The sequence below is a fragment of the Lepisosteus platostomus genome, chromosome 12 (assembly GCF_059453375.1).
Source record: "Lepisosteus platostomus isolate fLepPlt1 chromosome 12, fLepPlt1.hap1, whole genome shotgun sequence".
NCBI classification, from domain to species: Eukaryota; Metazoa; Chordata; class Actinopteri; order Semionotiformes; family Lepisosteidae; genus Lepisosteus; species Lepisosteus platostomus.
In genome coordinates, this window is record NC_142622.1 from 14149821 (window position 1) to 14168597 (window position 18777).

Below are 18777 nucleotides of genomic sequence, written 5' to 3' on the forward strand. Positions count from 1 at the left end.
ACGTACATAGTGTATAATTATATATTGTGAAAGCAAAGACAATCTGCTCAAAAGACTACCTGTTAATCAAAAATCAATGCATTTTGGAAAATGTGCTGCCTATGAAACTTCACTAGTTTTTGCTAAAATTGAATCATGGCAACAAAAACACACAGTTCTCAAAGAACTCAATTTTAATTATTTTTTTTGGAAATTAAAGACCGTTGGCTAAAAACAAAATACAAATGATAAGATTGTATCATGTTTACCATTCCTAGCTGGGCATGTTTCGTGTTACATTTTTGTTTGGTGAACTGCCTTGTGCTGTTTCTATGGTAACCATCATGAAAGATGTAATTGTCTTCACTCAGCCATGAGGAGAAACACTTTGAGACAAAATTATAATAGAAATAGAAAAAAATAGAAAAAAAACATTTATATCGAGAAATCAATGTAACTATTTATAAATATGGTTAATGTTGGACATTTCAACATGGCAGAGGCAATGGTGTGATGAAATGTTAGCAATGTTGAAGCAACTCTTTGTTAAACCCGACTGAAGTGGAAACTATAGCTACTGCTTTTTAATGAAAACTTTTTTTAACAAAAAATTGGAAATAGAAATAATTATGATATTCTAGCTCTAAAGTTTAAATAAAGATATTTAGTATACGATATTGAAATATCATTAAGTGTGTAGGTTCTGAGGATTACTTTTCTGGCTACAGCCAGTCGAGTTGTTGCAAGAAATAAAATCTTTTGAAAAATATGCCAAATATTCTTGGCTGAGCTCTTTTTGTATTTCAATTAAAGACTTCATGGGGCATGTTTTTATCAGCTGTTTGAAGAACTGTCAACATTAAGATAGGTTGCCATTGTATTGGATGGATAAAGTCCTAATGTGGAGAAACAACATACTGTAGTGTATGGGAAAAACAAATAGAACATAAAAAGCATTAGAGGAAAGAGTGAGAGAGGATGCTCAGAGAGGAAGTCGTTTCACAGTGTTTCATGTCAACACTGTTCAACCTGCACTGTGGAAAAGACTATTAACTTTCTGTCTGTTTCCATCACTGTATCTAAACAATAAAAGAACACATCTGTTCAAGTTCCTTTCTTCTGCTATTTACATATTGCTCCTGAAATATTGCATTAGTAAGAGAGTGGGATCTTTGACACTGACATTGGAGAGTTCTGTCTAGGCCTGCTTGAGACCAGAGAACTCAAGACTTGCATTTATCTTTTTTACATATCAAAATCATATTCATAATGACATTTATGATAGTGACACTACTTTTTACTTAGGTTTGCATATACTGATACATATATATTATATTGTTCAGAATTACTTTTAAGTTAGGTTTTCTAAAATGAGTTAAAAGATTTTTTTAATTGGTTTTTCAACAGGATTGCAGTATTTATGCAAATGTATTAACTGTTAAGACAAGAAAAAGTAAAATATAAAATCAAACAAATGAAAACGCAACTCAGTGCATAAAATCTGCCCTGCATAATTGATGCCAAAATCTTCCGAGACTTGGAACAGTGCAGAATTCTGCCTGAAGAATTAACATGTCTAATTAAAAAGTCACTCATTTGAGGGACTGTTGAGTGCACATAAGGAGCTTGTAATGGTTGTATTTTTAAATATCCATTAACTAGGAGTCAAAGGTGACACGTGTGTATCACAGAGCAGAAAAGCCCTTCAGACTGAACTCACTAGGGCTCAATTGAATTTGCTGTGAGGAATATTCAGCCATTTCATTTATCAGAACATGAAAAACTTAGGCTCCCCCACAGTCCCCTAAATACCAAAGTTAGCAAAAATAATGAAAACCATGGTCCATATTAACCTTTCCTCAAAGATCAGGCTCCATGGAGACCCATGCAAGACATTTATAAATGATGGCTGTTAAACAGTGGTTATGTGATAATTTCACTTCATTTGTCTGTCTTTGTCACCTGTATGCTTTCTCTAGCATTGGCTTGTCAGTTAATGTACAAGTCACCATTGTTAAAGAAAAATGACTTGTGTCTATTAAATGTGCCATAGGAGACATGGTTCAGGAAATTGACTCATATTGGGTTAAATTCCCAATTTGGCTAAAATAATAGGTTCACCTTTTCAGTAGTAAGAGAAACCATTCATCTGAAAAATGTTTTCTTCATTAGCCACATTCAATCCAGAAAACAATACAATTTTGCTGTTTTTATTATCCTATTATTTATCTAATAGTCTAGGATAACTTATTTTACACTGAGTTAGCGATAACAACAACTTTTATTTCTAAAGGGCCTTTCCAAACCCAAGGACACTGAACATCTTGAATAAAGAAAAAAGACAAGAAAAATACAATAAGGGTAAATGAAAAAAAAGTGATGGCAACAGTGTTGATCTGGCACAGCAGGAAAAACAGATTTAAAAAATGGTATTAGTAAATGTACTGTACTGTATAATAATCGATTTCAGAATCTGTTCCTGTGAACTCTGTAACTGTGAATGGAACAGATATTGAAACATTTGCACTATTATTGATTTAAATTAATTTGGACTACCAATACAGAGGCAAGGTACTGTATTTAAAGGTTCAACAAAGGTTGTATTTTTTAAGGATATTAAGGAATTTTAATGTACAGTAGAAAGCACAATGTTGAATTTTTTTTATTCAGAGCATTTTAACCTATTGTATCCAGAGCTGAGGAGGTACCTTGCAGAACAAAAACAAGTTAAACAAGGTGATCGGGACTGGTGACAAATTACCGGCACATTCTTGGATTCAATAACATACAGTACCTACTGTAACAGAGTGACTTGTTACTACTGTGGAACATAAAATCTTACTTGACCCCTCTCATCCATTCTTTTTAGAATATACTCTCCTGCCCTCTGGAAGCAGTTACCAGATTCCCTGTATGAAGACTAAACAAGTATTTAATTTATATCTAAAAGCATTCAATTGTTCAACTATGAAAAGAGATTGTTTGGATATAGAGATATTCTTCTTATTGTTGTTTAAGACACTTTACCAGATAATTGTATGCTTTTTTATCTTATGATACTGGATTGGGGTCTGACTGAGTAATGTTGGTAAATGTTATTTTGTATCATAGTATTATACTATTGTTCTATTGCATTATTGTCATATACAGTTTGTTACATGTTATGACCTCTTGATGCGCAAGACAAATCCCCTTAGAAGTTATAAAGGTTAAGCAAAGATTTTAATTGCTTTCTTAAGATGTTTGATATAAATTTAATTAATCTAAGTAATAGTATTTATTATGAGTTTTGAATGATGTATAATTTAATTAGACTGATTAATGAGTTACTGTAACTGATGGTATATTAAATGTACACAATAAACCTTGTATTTTTATCTCTTTTTAATCTTAATATCTTGGTAACTCTCACATAAACAATCTGCCATTTTTATCAAGGCATTGTATTTTAAATCCATGTGCTGATAGCTTGTTATTCTGTTGATTGATTCCTAATAGCTCTGGTATGGTATTCTTCTCTGGTATTCTGAAAAAGTCCAATGGAATGGATTTATCAATATCTTTCAAGACTGAAGGAACACTTTAATCAAGTTCCTTCTTTTAAAATGTATTTTTTTTATCTTTGTGGAAGACTTTCTGGAATAGTCCTTAACAGGATAATGATCCAAAGCCCGAGAAATGAACATTGGTTTTCAAAAGAAAATTGTTTAAAATGTATGGACTGTAACTCTAAAACATAAACAGTACAGTATGTGTTTCATTTTGAACTTACAGTAGGTTTTCCAAAGTTTCATGGCCAGAAAACATATTTGTCTCTTTTATGCTGTCAATACCTGAAGCATTTATTGCCTTATTTTAAAATAAATAAAAACCATGCCTTCAGATGACTTTGATGCTTCCTTATTATTTAAAACAAAAATTACAAACATTAGTTAGACTTGGCCGTGCCAACATAATAAATGGAGTAAAAAGAACTGAATTTTATGTAATTAACACTTTCACTAAATCTAAACACAGACTCGAGAAACTCACAGATGGTCTGCCTTTCATTTCTGTAGTTCACATTCTGCTAATATTTTCTATTTAGTTTTCTTGACTGTCAGTGTATTGCAATATGACAAGCCTCAGCAACACTCTTTTTTAAAAGAAATAGCTCAAAACTTGCAGAAAGCTCTGAAAGCCCATTAAAATTATCTATTTCTGTTTCATATTTTACAACATAAAGTTTATATTTGGTAAATTCCATGGGTACATTTAATCGAACTAGAACAAATTATCTTGTGTTCAACTTGTTAATTTCAAGTGGCCATAAGTACTTATTTGGACATGTTCACTTTAAGACAAATTCAGAGACAAATTCAAGTCAATATTTGGTTGCATATTCCTTTGAGCCAAGAACTGCATATAGTCCTTGATCTCTTGAGCTCATCTGAGATGCTTTGTTGCAGCCACCTTCAGTTTTTGACTATTCTTAGGTTATTTTGATTGTTTTCTTCTGGATGTGAGAGAAATGTTCACTTGGATTTAAATTTGGAAATGGTCTTTTCCATTTCCCTGATGAATTCCCTCACTCCACTGGCCATTTGTTTGTGTTGTGTGAACACTATTTTATATTATGGAGTGCTATTTTGCAAAAATTGAAAAATATGAAGTTATGCTAGCCACAGAATGTACCTGTGAATCAGAAGTCATTTGTCAAAGTCTCTCCTCTGCTCTGGCATAAAGATCAGATTACACATTTTAGAAATACCATTTTATCCCACTCTAAGACTGTCAGCAAATCCCACACTTAATATTATCTTACTGACTCAATTATAAGCTAATTATCAAAACTAATCTGTGGTTAGTCTAAAAGAAAATGATAAAAATCATATTAGAAGAGAAAATAAATCTGTCATTTTTCCATGGTAATTGCATCGCCACTGAACAAAGACCAGTACAAAATGCATATTCTATGCCAGTGCAGCATACAGTGTAAAACGAGTGTTAAGCTGCCATTAAAAAAAGATACAGTATGTTCTGGCCTTCCCATCAAACAGAACAGGTCTCTTGGCTTAGTGGGTTTGGTGAATGCTCTACACCAGGAGTCTTTGTGTTTCTGATCTAAGTATCTATTTCTTTCATTATAGCAGACTATTCGGTTTCTTAAATGAGTTCTTAATTAAATCATAAACTTGATTAGTTGGACCTTTCCTACTGTTTTCAGTGCTGAAACTACTGGAAAATTGATGTTACATGACATCTGAAGCATTTTAGAAGTTAAGAAAGAAAAGATCTAATGACTCAAGCTATTAGATTTACCTGGGCCAGCATGACATAAAAGTAGTTTCTTGAGTCAAGAGGATCAAGATTAAGAAGATGTGCTCAGTGTTTATCTACTAAACTCAATTTAGCTTTAGCTATAAAAACTGTACTGGATACAGTATTAAATTTCAGTATCATATACTGTATCAGAGAGATGCTATACCAGAAGTTAAAAAGAAAACCTTATTATGAGAAGAATAATCGTACTTTAAAGTCCCCAATGAGTTTTGTGTCTGTATGTTCTATTATGAATAGAATATCTATGAACAATCAAAATATACTTAACATAACAGAACCATTTAGGAGTAAATTCTTTTTTATTTGTTGTTGATTGACACAGACCCAAATAGTTTTTGAAATCAAAACCTACTAGGTAGGTAGAAACATTTCTAACTTCTTCAGAGGTAATGAAAAACATATAAAGGAAAGATTTTAAATTAAAACACAAGGAATGTATGTTTTAAAATACATACTGTACACCCAGCTAATGCTTGACTCTTCTTTGTAGGAATGCAGAAAGTTTGGGAGCTATGAGTCACTCTATGAGTCATTTTCAATTGTCAGAACTGTATCCTGTGTACAGCTCTCAGATGACTATGAAAACATTTATCTTCTTTGCTGCGTGACACACTGAATGATTTGTTGAATGAATAAAATATTTATGAAACACCTATTGAGAAGTTATGCTCACAATGATATTCCAGGCTTCACCCTCTGAAATATGATAATGAATATATATATATATTAGAGAATTAGCAGGTCACTTCAAGTATATTAACCTTAATATGTAATATAATAATTAACATAACATATGCTTTTTTATTTATCCACAAAGTAATATTATTTACTCTTGTGGTCTGCAATATCTGAAAGCCATATCCTTTATATATTTCAACATACTGGTTGTGTCTTACCCTTATTGTATTTTTAAACGTTACTTCATTGTTTAACAAGAAGAGAAAACCTTTTCATATCATAAAATCAATATGAATAAACCATTTGCAAATGCAGTTAATTGATGCCTCAGTCTTTTTCAAATCAAAGTTCTTGCATCTGTATCCTTATGTTAAGTCACTACCCACTACCATGTGTATCCCATTTCATCAACACTCCCCCACTGCCTAAATCCACTATAGTCAGTGTGAGTGACTAATACTAACCTCATAGACTACGTCAATAGGACAGATCTAAAAATAGCATATCCTTCAGGAATGTGATTTGAAAGAAAATGATATTGCAAATGAATTTGTTTTCATAAGGTTATTCTCTCATTATGTGGAGTATTTTTGTCTTAATATACATTACATCATTGCACTTTTAAAAAATCACTTAAGGCATAGCAGTATTTGAAAACAAATCTCTGAGGAAGCCTTCAGACTTGGGAAGTTCAACAAAACCAGGTAAGAGTAAAATGCTATACTAAAACAGCAGTACTGTGGCTAATAATGAAAAAATGCATTAATGTAGAATTCCATTCCTTTTTTCATGTTTTTCTCATCTATAACTTGCTGTTGCCGTCATCTGTACTAGACGCTTGACTCTTTCTCTGAACATCAACACTGGATTATGTTAGCTACTGTAAATTCTTTATTTCTGCACTTTGTCTGTTCAAGTCTCTACTTGCATAGTCCTCACCTTCCCATCCTTGGCTCTCCTCTGTGATCCACTTGAGCAGAACTAAGCTGTGCTCAGCTAAAAGTTTGAACCTGCCCTTTGTGTTGGATCTTGATTGCTCTCTTCTTTCATTTTGCAAAATGTTCCTGTAACGATCATTCACTGTTCTACCAATATTTCCTAATAACCTCTTGTATACAAACTCCTCACTTCTCAAACTCCCTCTCCAGGTTCCACATTCTTTTTCTCCAAAAACTTTATTTCATTTTTCATCTCTAAAATCTCAAAAATCCACTAGCTCTTCAACACTTCCCCTCTCTCACTCATTACCCCCTTTCCGCAGCCTACTCAGTCCCTACTTCTCCTGTGTGCCTGTAATGGAGTAGCCATGTTTCACCTGATATTTGACATTACACTGCAGATGTGCAACTTGGAGACCCTTCCTAGAGAAAAAAGGTGTAGGCATTTTCAGGAGGTGAAAAGACTTAGCAATATTTGTAGTGTTCAATTAGCATTCTCTCTATAATAAAGTTAGCACAAACAGTTGTAAATGTCTGCTCATATAGTTGTGGTGTCAGGCTAGTTCAAGGTTATTGTTAGACCAGTGAAAGAAGTTTAGAATTTCCCATTTGGTTGCAGGCAGAAGGGGGTTGGCTCTCCAGTAGTTCAAAAAGGTTTCCTTATAGTTAGTGGATAAAAAACAAGGTTACAAGGGAATCTGTTACTATAAGGCAAAAATGCATAACGGACCAAATCATGGTGGTATGGTTTTAACACTAGGGTTGGTCCAGCCTCAGCCCTGGCCTTTTAATTTCCCAGAAATAGTATTAAAGGTTACAATGTGTAGGGTGCAGTGACACTGCTTTAAAGACTTGATGTCCATAGGTCCTCCACGCCATACTACAAGGTCTGGGGGACCTACAGTACAACAATCTTTTCAGCCAACATCTCCCCACCCCCTTGGCTGGTTCTCCCTCCAGTTTTTACAAGTTTGTTAAATCACTTCAGCTGCTTCAGGTTATGCTAGCTTCATTGGCAAGTTAATTAAATTTTTTTACCAATTCATATCTTTATGATTGTTCTTTCTGCTTACACTTAATAATTTTAGTGCTATAAATCATTCAGAATAAGGGGGATTGAACTTAAGAAGTCTCTTATATTGCCGGAAATTTCAGACTTTGAATTCTCTGAAGAGAATGTGCTTTTAGCTTTCTTTATTAAACAGTTCTAGTTCTTTATGCTAATGCTTATGATTTAGGTTTATGCTGTATAGTTACCTTCCAAGAGCCACTTTGTTCAACAGAAGTTTCTAACTCTAAAATCATATTGCTTCATATGCTTATACAGCCCTAGTTTTGGTATGGCACAATTACTGTAGATCAATCAATCATATTGTTCTCTATCAAGAAAACGCTGTATCAGGGAACATTTGTTACAGAAGATGTTCTTCTTTCATATGTACCTTATTACCCACCTAGTACTCTGTTTCCATAATTACTCCCAATACTGGATTGAATGATTTTTCTATTTAAATTGTATCGTTATCCCCCAATTAGACATGCAAATGACTATACTGTATGTATATATGTATGCATATCATTGTACAATATTGTTAAAATCTGTATTTTTTAGGCTTAATTAAAAATAGTTTTCCATTCTTTTCAGAATTATTTCCACAGTGTTTCTGGTGCAGGCCACCTTTACAAAATGAGAAATGTGACTCATTTTGTTGCTTTAAAGCTTGCAGTAATGACACTGTAGCAATCAGTAGCAATTAATATTTGTTATATACACAATGTATTCCACACATTCAAAGCAAAAAGCAAAGAGAAAAGTAAAGATATAACTAATGTCAAGGAAAAATGAAAATCCATGATTGCAAAAGTATTCAAACCCTATAGTGTGGCAAATGCAAACCTAAAATAATTTAGGTGTATAAAATTACCTTAGCCAGACACACAATTAGAGGAGTGGTTTCTGTCTGTGTATAACATTATTGTATATATTATTTCACATATTATTACCATGTTTTCAGAATTAAACCAACTGTCTCTGTAAGATCCCTCGGTCAGATAGTGAATTTCAAATTTTAAGCAAAGACTGAACGATGAAGACCAAAGAACCTTCAAAAATGCATAAAGTCAGGCATAAAGTTGTCTAAAGGAACGCTCAGGAGACAGGTACAGTATTAAAAGATCATTATAGGGTATTCCAAAAGACCCTTAATATCTCTTTCAGCATGATGAGGTTGATCCTTAAAAAGTGGAAGGTGCTCAGACACTGCCTAGATCAAGCCATCCCTACAAAATGAACAGCCAGGCAAGGCCAATGGCAAATTTGAAACAATTATAGAGTTCAATGGCTGAGATGGGAGAAAATATAAATGGCTCAACAATATCCCACTACTCCACCAAAGGGCTTATACTGTATGCAACTAAGCAAGAAAATATCTCACATCCCACACCAAATTTGCAAGAAAAGCACCTGAATGATACTGCAAACATTGTGGCAGAAGAATTTGTGGGAAGACAAGACATCTACATCAAATTGTTTAAATACAAACAGTTACATGTGACAATGAAAACAGCAAAAAGCATTAGTCTGTCAACACCAACCCTAATGGACAAGAATGGTGGTGGCAGCATTAATCTGCTCCTTATCAGCAAGGATGGCTAAGAGCCTTGTCAAGACTGATGGGAACATAGGAGGAGCAAAGTACTTACAGTACAAATCTTAGAAGAAAACCAGTTTCAGACCTAAAACTGGAACCTTTTCAGCAGAATAATGCTGATTATCAGATTATGAGATGATTATCAGCCTATTTGAAGCACAAGGTCAGAGCTACACTGAAGCAGTTAAAGAATAAGAAAGTGTCCTTGAGTGGCTCAAAATTCTGACTTGACTCATATTGAAAATATGTGCAAAGACTTGGAAATTGCTATCTACTGTATCAGTGATTGCCAAGCAACTCGCATTAGCCTGAGTTGATGTGCAATGTAGAAAGAGACTTGCTCAAAAGACTTACAGCTGTTATAACAGACAAAGGTGCCTCCCCCAAATACTGATCTTAAGGATCTGAATATTTATGCTTTTGCTGACATTTACTGTAACATGTGTTACCTTTGGAAGTCTTCAGTTTAAGCATTCCAGTTTTTAACAATACATTAAGGATAAAAATGTGCATGCATCATTTTGTATTTTCACAAAATGGGACATTATAGGGAGAGTCAATAAGTTTGTAAAACAATGTAAATGGATTTTGTTATTGTTTTTGGGTGAAACGAGTTTTCATACTCTGATTAATGTTCATAAATTGCACAATCTAATTAAGAATAAATAAACTAGACACTTTAGCTCAGTGGACAAAGTAATGTACACTTCTTGTTTTCTAGAGGTAGGATTCTTGTAATGCCAAGACAATTAATTTAAAAACACATGAGAGTTAATTTTGTTTTGATCATTTTTTTATGTTTATTTAGTGAGTTTATATATTGCTGGCCACACGGGTTATTGGTTGCACTATGGCTATTTTAAAAGCAGTTACCCACAGGCTAGATTCAGAATGGGTTACATTGAGGCTACATAATCATTGATACGTTTGAGTTTCCAATGTTGTTGTTTTTTTTCAGAAAAAAAAATATATTTTTTTCAGAATCTGAAGAATTATAAAAGCGAACTGAACGTGAATATTGAATTCTTAATTCGTAATGAATTCCCCAGGGTGTAATTTCAAGGCGATTTCTAAGTCATCACAGATGGCAGAGAAAAAAACGCAGTGTGAAGATTGTTTTGTAATTAATACGCCCTCGACGTGCCAAAGAGTTGTTCCTAAGCGCTAAACTTCACCGTCAACTCACTGTTGATTCACACCCACGATGAGCTGGCAGTATCGCTTTGCGCCTGCGCAACCGGGTCTTGCAAGTGAGTGAATGTAAATCATAGATTCTCTATGAGGGGAAGCGCAGAGTGATGGGACCCAAGTGAAGGAGAAACAGCGAGATATCACTCTCCGGGCTGGTAATGACAGGTATTTTTCGTCTGAAATTAAAATGCATGTAGAGAAGCTTAAGATACTATCGTAAAGCGACACTTTTCCTGACTTTATCTTTGAAGTGGCTTTATTTTCCAAAAAGCTTTCGATATTTTGTGGAACGCTTTCTATACAGGGGAATGTTTGCATTCGCGTGTAATTCGGTTGTATAATAAACGTACTGTACGATCTGGATTACATAAATGTCAGGAGACTGGACAAAGGCATTGCTTACTGCAACTGAAAAGGTTACGTTTTTCATTAACACTTAAGGGGATTATTTGTACGATGTTGGCGTTGTATGTGTCAATCTGAAGCAACGTGTTAAATATATAGTCTTGCACTTATGTGTAAGCTACAGTATGTCCTTGTCGCTTCGCAGTAGACTTCCTTAGTATTGACCATTATCTTGGGATAAGCAATGCTTTGGCGTCACTGATTACGTCCAGTAAATAGTGAAGACGTTTCAGAACCATGGAGAGCGTTCTGTAAAGAAGCTGTGTAGAAACGTACTGTACTGTTCCGAGCTGTTTACTAAACCCTTTTTTCAATTTATGTAACTGTCTAAGACGTTTGACGAAAACACTGTTCTGACATTGACATTTACAGTATTTAATTTCAATTAAATGTTATGTGTGTGTTAATCGCCCTGCATTTTTTTTAATCACATGATATCTTCTGGTTTAGTTTATACAGATGTGCCTGAACATATTAATGTTTTGTTTTAGCTAGAATAAACTGAATAATTTGTACTGTCACAAGCATATTTTGCAGTTAAAGGTTATGTGTTGCTTTTTTTAGAAAACCTATAATTTCATTCCAAACCTTTGGTGCACTGTGAAACATTGTTCTTTGTGTATGGAATGTATTTTATCAAAAAGGGGAAAAAAACTAAAAGGTGCAAATGCTTTCATTAATAAATTACATTTTCTGTAAACTACAAGATCTGACATGGTTGATTTTGTTTATTTTTGTTTATGTAGTTGTACTTGATTTCTTATGCTATCTGGTAAAAGCAGTTTGAGTGTCTTAGATAGATTATCATAATTCCTAAGATAAAATTCACTTGTTACATCTATGGCTATCCTTTTGAAGACATGATTTGATTACCAGTAGTGGGTCTGCAGACCTAGCAGAGCGTATCATTGTGTAATAGCTTTTCAAGTCTTTTCTGCACTGCCTCAGTGTCACAAGGAAGTAGTGACTAAGATGGATTGATTTATTACTGTACATATTTTTGTTGTTTAGTAAGCACATGTCAATTAAATTATAAAACAGTGCAGTGGTGTTTTGAGGATGTTATTGCTCATAGTACAGTAGCTATACATAACAATATGTAAGATGTAATTTCTTTGCATCTTTCTTTTTTCATAAGCTATCATGTTGCTTCCATATTGTAGTGTCAAAGTTATATTGTATATCTACATATAGATTACCTTTACTTAAACTCCCAATCCTATTAAAGTTGTATAGCCAGAAACTGGAAAGAATGGAAGATATTGAGGACATTTTATTAAATTATTCCATTTCAAAGTCAAAACTGAAAGTTGAAGCGGAGAACCTAGAATACAACATATAGATTGCTGTGCAAAATTACAAAATGGAGTTGTAGTCATTGATTCACTGATATCCTTTAAGAAAAATCCTTAAAATTGAAGCATCTAGGTGTGGCTCTAGAAACAATAATGCTCAAGCAAACCTGTAAGACAGATGGGTTACATTGTTTCCTCTTCTTTTTAAACCCTCTTTTTCTTTTTGTATCTCTTTTTGGAATTCAGTCAAAGAACAGCTGTAATTTCTTGAATAATTGATTGCTAGGTCTCAAGGAAGGTGTTAAATGCCATGAACATAATTAAATTTGATCGAAGAAATGTAGAACTGCTGTGAGTAATGTCTTAGGCACTTGACAGTGAACTACAAATGCCTAATATGGATGCACTTTTGCTTTACAACATTGTTTTAGATAATTTAAGGAGTGGGCAATTGCAATTGCTTATTTTTGTGATCTTGTAATTAAAAGAAAACGCTTTCTATAATATTTAATGGTTATATTATAATATTGAGAAATATTATGTCTCAGTAAAATATGATATACTGTATACTGTATATAAATGTTTTGTTCCACAGCATGCTTTTTTCTTGCTGATTACTTCTAGAGAAATTGTTTAGCTCACCATTAATTAAATTGTAATACCTCAATATTTGGAGCTAAATGTTATATTAGTGCAATAAAGGGAATAACATTTATTATATATGGAACCAAACAGTATATCATTGAACTTTTCATTAAACAGTATATTGACTGTTTGTCAAAAAGGATGATTTTTTCACACTTTCATGTTTGTGTGCCATTCTCTGTTGCTCAGAATCATTGGAAGGAAACCTTGACTTTATCCAATGAAATAAGGCCAGCCTTATCATGAATGTTTAAGATCTTGTCTTTGTCAGCTCTTGTAGTCTTACACATTGTTAATTATGGAAGACATGGTTGTGATTATTATAAAGATTATTTTAAAACTCTGTGCAGAGGAGTAGTGAAGGTTATTCGAAGATATTCTCAGCATGCCTGGGAAACTGTGATTTTCTTATTCCATGTATGTTCCAGATGTGAAGAATGAGTTCTTGCTCAGAGATCTGTGGGTCAGAGCATGCTGAGCAAGCACAGAGTGCAGCAGAAAGTCATTATCAGCGCTATGGAGTCCGTTCGTACTTACACCAGTTCTATGAGGACTGCACAGCCTCCATCTGGGAACGTGATGAAGATTTTCAGATTCAGAGATCGCCAAGTCGGTGGAGCTCTGTTCTCTGGAAGGTAGGAAGTCCTCTCACCTGAATTCATTTTACTTGTATGGATTATGAAAATAAACATAATTAGTTAGATTTACTTAAATTACTTTTCATTGAGTTTTATCCAAACATATTTGTCTTTCCTTTTTTTCCATTTTTTGTTACCTAAAAACAATTATCAAAGAAACTGCAAGGAAAAAAGGAAAGTTCCCCCACTGTTATATTACAATACTGCAAAAAGTCACAAGATAACAGTAATTTGCTTTATATCCTTTCAGCAGTATTCTATGACAGATAGGTCCACTAGAGTGGAACACAGAAATGGTATAAACTACAACTTAAAGAGTCTATTCATTATCAGAAGATTATTATTCCCAAGACAGGTTGCAGTAGCCTACAGTAGATCATTTCCTGTTAGCACAGGGAACAGGACAGGACAAAACATTACATGCCCTCAATTGGAGGGCACACACACACATGAGAACACAGTGACAATGTAGAGGTAGAAATTAACCTGCTGTAGTTAGCATGTCTCTGGAAGGTGGAAGGAAACCAGAACACTTGGATAAAACAAACACAGGGAGAACATGCAAACTCAACACAAAAGGTGTTCAGTCTGTAATCAAACTGAGTACCCAACATCTGCAAGGGAACAGTGTTAAACTTCATGCCACTGTGCCACCTGAAAAGTCATTTATGATATGTGAGTGAATCCCTAAGTTGGAAATCAAATGGGTTGAAAGCACTGTACAGTACATACAGTAGAACCTGGTTCTGAAGAGCTGAAGGGTTTTCTGTTGTTTTCCCAAATGAATATCTCAATTAGATCAATCAATTGTTGAATTACTAAATACTAGTGTGATCATCCACCATTTGTTACTGCTGATAAAAATTACAGAACTGTAGCTCTCCAGGACCAGGTCAGACCTCAGACATAAAAGATGTTATCCTCATTTGATGACTGAATTTCATTCTGCATTCATGTTTTTTTCTTTCAGGTTGGACTCATGTCTGGAATCCTAGTCCTCATTATTGGCCTGATAGTGATTGCTGTTGGCTATGTCACCTCACCAAAAATGGAGGCCTTTGGGGAAGATGACCTGCTTTTTGTGGATAGTCATGCAATGCGGTTTAATCATGCTCTCGACATATGCAAGATTGCTGGTGCCATTTTGTTTTGCATAGGAGGAATCATGATGGTAATATGTCTTTTGATGTCTGCTTTTGCCAAAAGTTATTCAAAGGAAGAAAGGTACCTACAACAAAAATTCAAAGAAAGAATAGCTGAATTGCAGGCTACTGTTCATCCAATTACAAAAGCACCTACTCCTGGAGAGAGTAAGATTCCTGTCACATTGTCTAAAGTGCAAAATGTTCAACCTACTTCTGAAACCTGATGTTATATACAGTATCTCAGTTACATCCCAAGGTGTTTCTTTTAAGGTCAGCTCATGTGATTTCACCTAAATAGACACATAGGAAAGAAAAGCAATTACAGTATGTTAATAATAATTAGCCCTAGAGCGGCATGGTCGTGCAGTGGTTAGAATTGCAGCACTGGGACCCTGGGTTCAATTCTGGACCCGGGGTGCTATCTGCATGAAGCTTGTATTTTCACCCCATGTTCACGTGGGATTCCTCTGAGTGCTCCTGTTTCCTCCCACAGTCAAAAGACATACTGATAGGTTAATTGGCTTTTGGGAAAATCAACCCTGTTGTGTTTGTGTCTATGTGTGCCTGGCCATGGACTAGCATCCCATCCAGGGATGTATCCCACCTTCCACCCACCGGGATAGGCTCCGGCTCCCCTGTGACCCTGCATTGGATATAGCAGTTAGAAAATGGATGAAGGATAATTAGTCCTATTTCCAATGCATTTTTATTTTGAATTTTAATCAAAATCAAAATGTGGTATTCTCTGATTGAAACAAAACAGTTATAGATGCTGTCTGTGTAGGATTCTGTAGATAATAATGATATTATTTTATTTATACTTCAAGTTGAACAGCTATTCTTAAAGTACAGTAAAAATGGAGGAAACAGCAGATGTATGGAAATTTTATGTGTGATGACAGATTTGTTAATCTATCCCTATTTATAGTATACAGTATATTGAACATGTTAAACTATTTTAGATAGATACTTTATCTTTAGAAGTGATATACAGTATTAGAAAACTAACCTCACAAGTATATTTAACATAATATAAGACATTATATTGTATTCTCTTTTTCACAATAAGATTCTAAAATATCCTTTTTGTCATTTGGAATCATCGGTTATTTTTGTTTTTACTTGCTTCTATACATTTGCTGGCTAATGAAAATGATCAACTGAGAGCTTATTCATGAATATTATCATTTAGCCAATTGGCTATGCCTAACTTCAGGATATACATCGTCGTGAAGGATATTAGCTTTTGAAAATGCAATTCATTTGCAATTATTTGTTTGACTACAATGCAGTCCAATATAAAAGAAAACTACATTTTTCCTTTCAAACTACATTATTTGGAAGTAGTACTTTTACAATACATAGGAACAGTTTTGTAAATCAACTACTATTTTTTGATTAGGTGTTGAAGAAACTAGCTAACAAAAAATGTTTCAGCCAAATATTTGCATTATGATAATTACCTTAAGATTTGTTCATCCAAGTTCATAAAAATTTTTTTTTAGTATTTATATATGATTTTTATGTTTTTATTTTCTTTTATTCCAGATGCATTAATTAACATACATTCAGTGATGTGACAAAGGTCATACATGAATGCAAAGGTTTGTTTAGCATTTTGCCACTTATTCAAGAGGACTCTTATTGTGTAATCATGTGAGTTGACCTTATAACTGAACACAGTTTCCCATACATCTTTCTCCTTAATATTTTTATAGCAGTTAGAGGCCTTCTCATATGTGACCAGTACTGTCCAACATGCCTTTTTTGTCAGAGGCGTACAAGTTGAAATATGCTTTAATCTTTTTCAACCCTGGGCCCTTGTGTTAATATAAAATAACATTGAAGTTTAAACCTCATGAAAATCAAGAGTTATCCTTATGACAACCAATAAAATATAAATGTATGGTATTATATTTAGAGAGTAAGGTTCAAATAATATAATTATTTTACTTCACACTTGTGGCTCAATATAGTTTTGTCTATTTTTGAATGGATTTAATAAAGAAGAAATAAAGATATTGTCAATTTAAAGTGTCGATATTTTTACATATTTTTAGTGTTTTGTTGTAAATAATATTTTGCTGTGAATATATTGCAGTTGTTCAATCACTGTCCTTGAGGACCACAGGACATTGTAGTTTGTGTACCATTAACTAATTTTTTAAAATTATGCCATATTTAATCATGCCAATAAATCCGTAGGCATAAATTCCTCAATGACTGTATTTAGAAATGACTAGAATCAGAAAATAACAGAAATGAGTTTGGTAATGAGTTACACTTCCTAATACTCTCTAAGACAACGTTTTTCTTTTTCTTTTAGGAATAAGTACTTTCTTAACATTCATTAGAGCTACACCATTTACTGGAACTATTGTAAATTGTTCACTGTCATTTAGAACCATTAAAATGTCAATAATAATTTCTAATACAAACATCCAACCATGAGTCAGTTAAATAACATTTGAATAACAATAGCCATCTCTGCTTGAAAAAATTTGGAAAGCCAAAGAAGCATCCCAAATCATTGTTAATATCTTAAACAACCTTCTAGGTGAGTTACACAGACGTTTATTAATGAAAAATGGAAGACAAAGTACTAGTAACATACAGTATATGCATAAGGGCACACATTAGTCTTGAGATTTTAAAATTGGTTTACTTTTATTTCTGTGAAATGGTGAATCTCACAAAAACATTAATAATTTAATAATACTTGTAACTCATACTTTTCTTGGAATATTTAGGAATACATTAAGGAAAAAAGACTTTGACAATTACTTAATATTGATTTGGATATTATTGTTTGGACATTATTTAATATGATACTTTCCTATTTATCAACAGTTACAAATGAAAGGAGGCCATTGGCCTATCTGTCCCATCTATCCCATTTGGTAGATAGTAACAAATTGATCCAAAGATAGTCCATCTTCATGGCTGCTCTCAAGAAATGCCTGAATCATCCAGCCATTTCTTGTGAGTAACCAGGGCAATGACTTTAATAACATATCTACTTTGTTCAATAGTTCCACAACACTTTGGGTAAAGAAGTGCTTTCTGTTCTCAGTTTTAAATATACTTACCTGTAATTTCCACTTGTGTCCTATGAGTCAGATTTCACTGTTCATTCTGAATAAATCTCCAGGTTTTGACTTTGTTGATGCCTTTGAGGATTTTGAATACTTGTATCATGTCTTTTCTGTTCAAGACTGAAAAGGTTCCTTTAGCCTGTTTGTGTAGGACATGAGAATTGAGAATGTACAGTATGTGGTTGCTCAGCTCGGGACTGATTCCTAAACAACAGTGTATTTTTTTTATTTGATGACCAAAATTCTGTACAAAATTCTACATTCCTTGTGGTGGATTATAGAATTTGAACATAACCCATTGATTTAAATTCTACAATTCGAATATTTTAACTTAACATTTTGTTTGCATTTTAAGCTTGAGGATATAAATAATGTGTCACCATAAACAATGAACTCAAAGTAACCTCTTCTCCATGTTTTCTATTTTGTATTTGTAGTATATATTTTGATATGTACATACAAAACCCTGCATTTGTCTACATTAAACATCCCCTTTTTAATTTTATTTGCTGTCATTTGCAAACTTAATATGTTTAATTATTATACTGTATCGCTGCTATAAATTAGGAATAGTATTGGTACCAATAGAGAACCCTGTGGAGCTCTATTAATTAGCTCAATCTGAGCTTTCACCTCTTATCTGTACTCTTTATCGTCTATATTTTATAACCAGTTCTCAATTCTGACATTTGCATTTCCCTGAATGCCTAGAGCCTGTAATTTAAGTATTATCTTTTATGAGGAATTTTTCCAAAATAACCACATCATATTTTGTGTATCCAATACTATTGTTCA

The 18777-nt window shown here is 33.6% G+C and overlaps 1 protein-coding gene across 1 annotated transcript; it reads left to right on the plus strand.

Annotated features, from left to right (window-relative positions):
* Window positions 1–10782: 10782 nt before the first annotated feature.
* Window positions 10783–18487, plus strand: nrsn1 (neurensin 1). Its single transcript, XM_088601031.1, has 3 exons — window positions 10783–10924; window positions 13533–13739; window positions 14713–18487. Exons 2-3 carry the CDS (start codon window positions 13542–13544, stop codon window positions 15109–15111), a joined length of 597 nt encoding a protein of 198 aa, XP_088457157.1. The 5' UTR covers window positions 10783–10924; window positions 13533–13541; the 3' UTR covers window positions 15112–18487.
* Window positions 18488–18777: the final 290 nt, after the last annotated feature.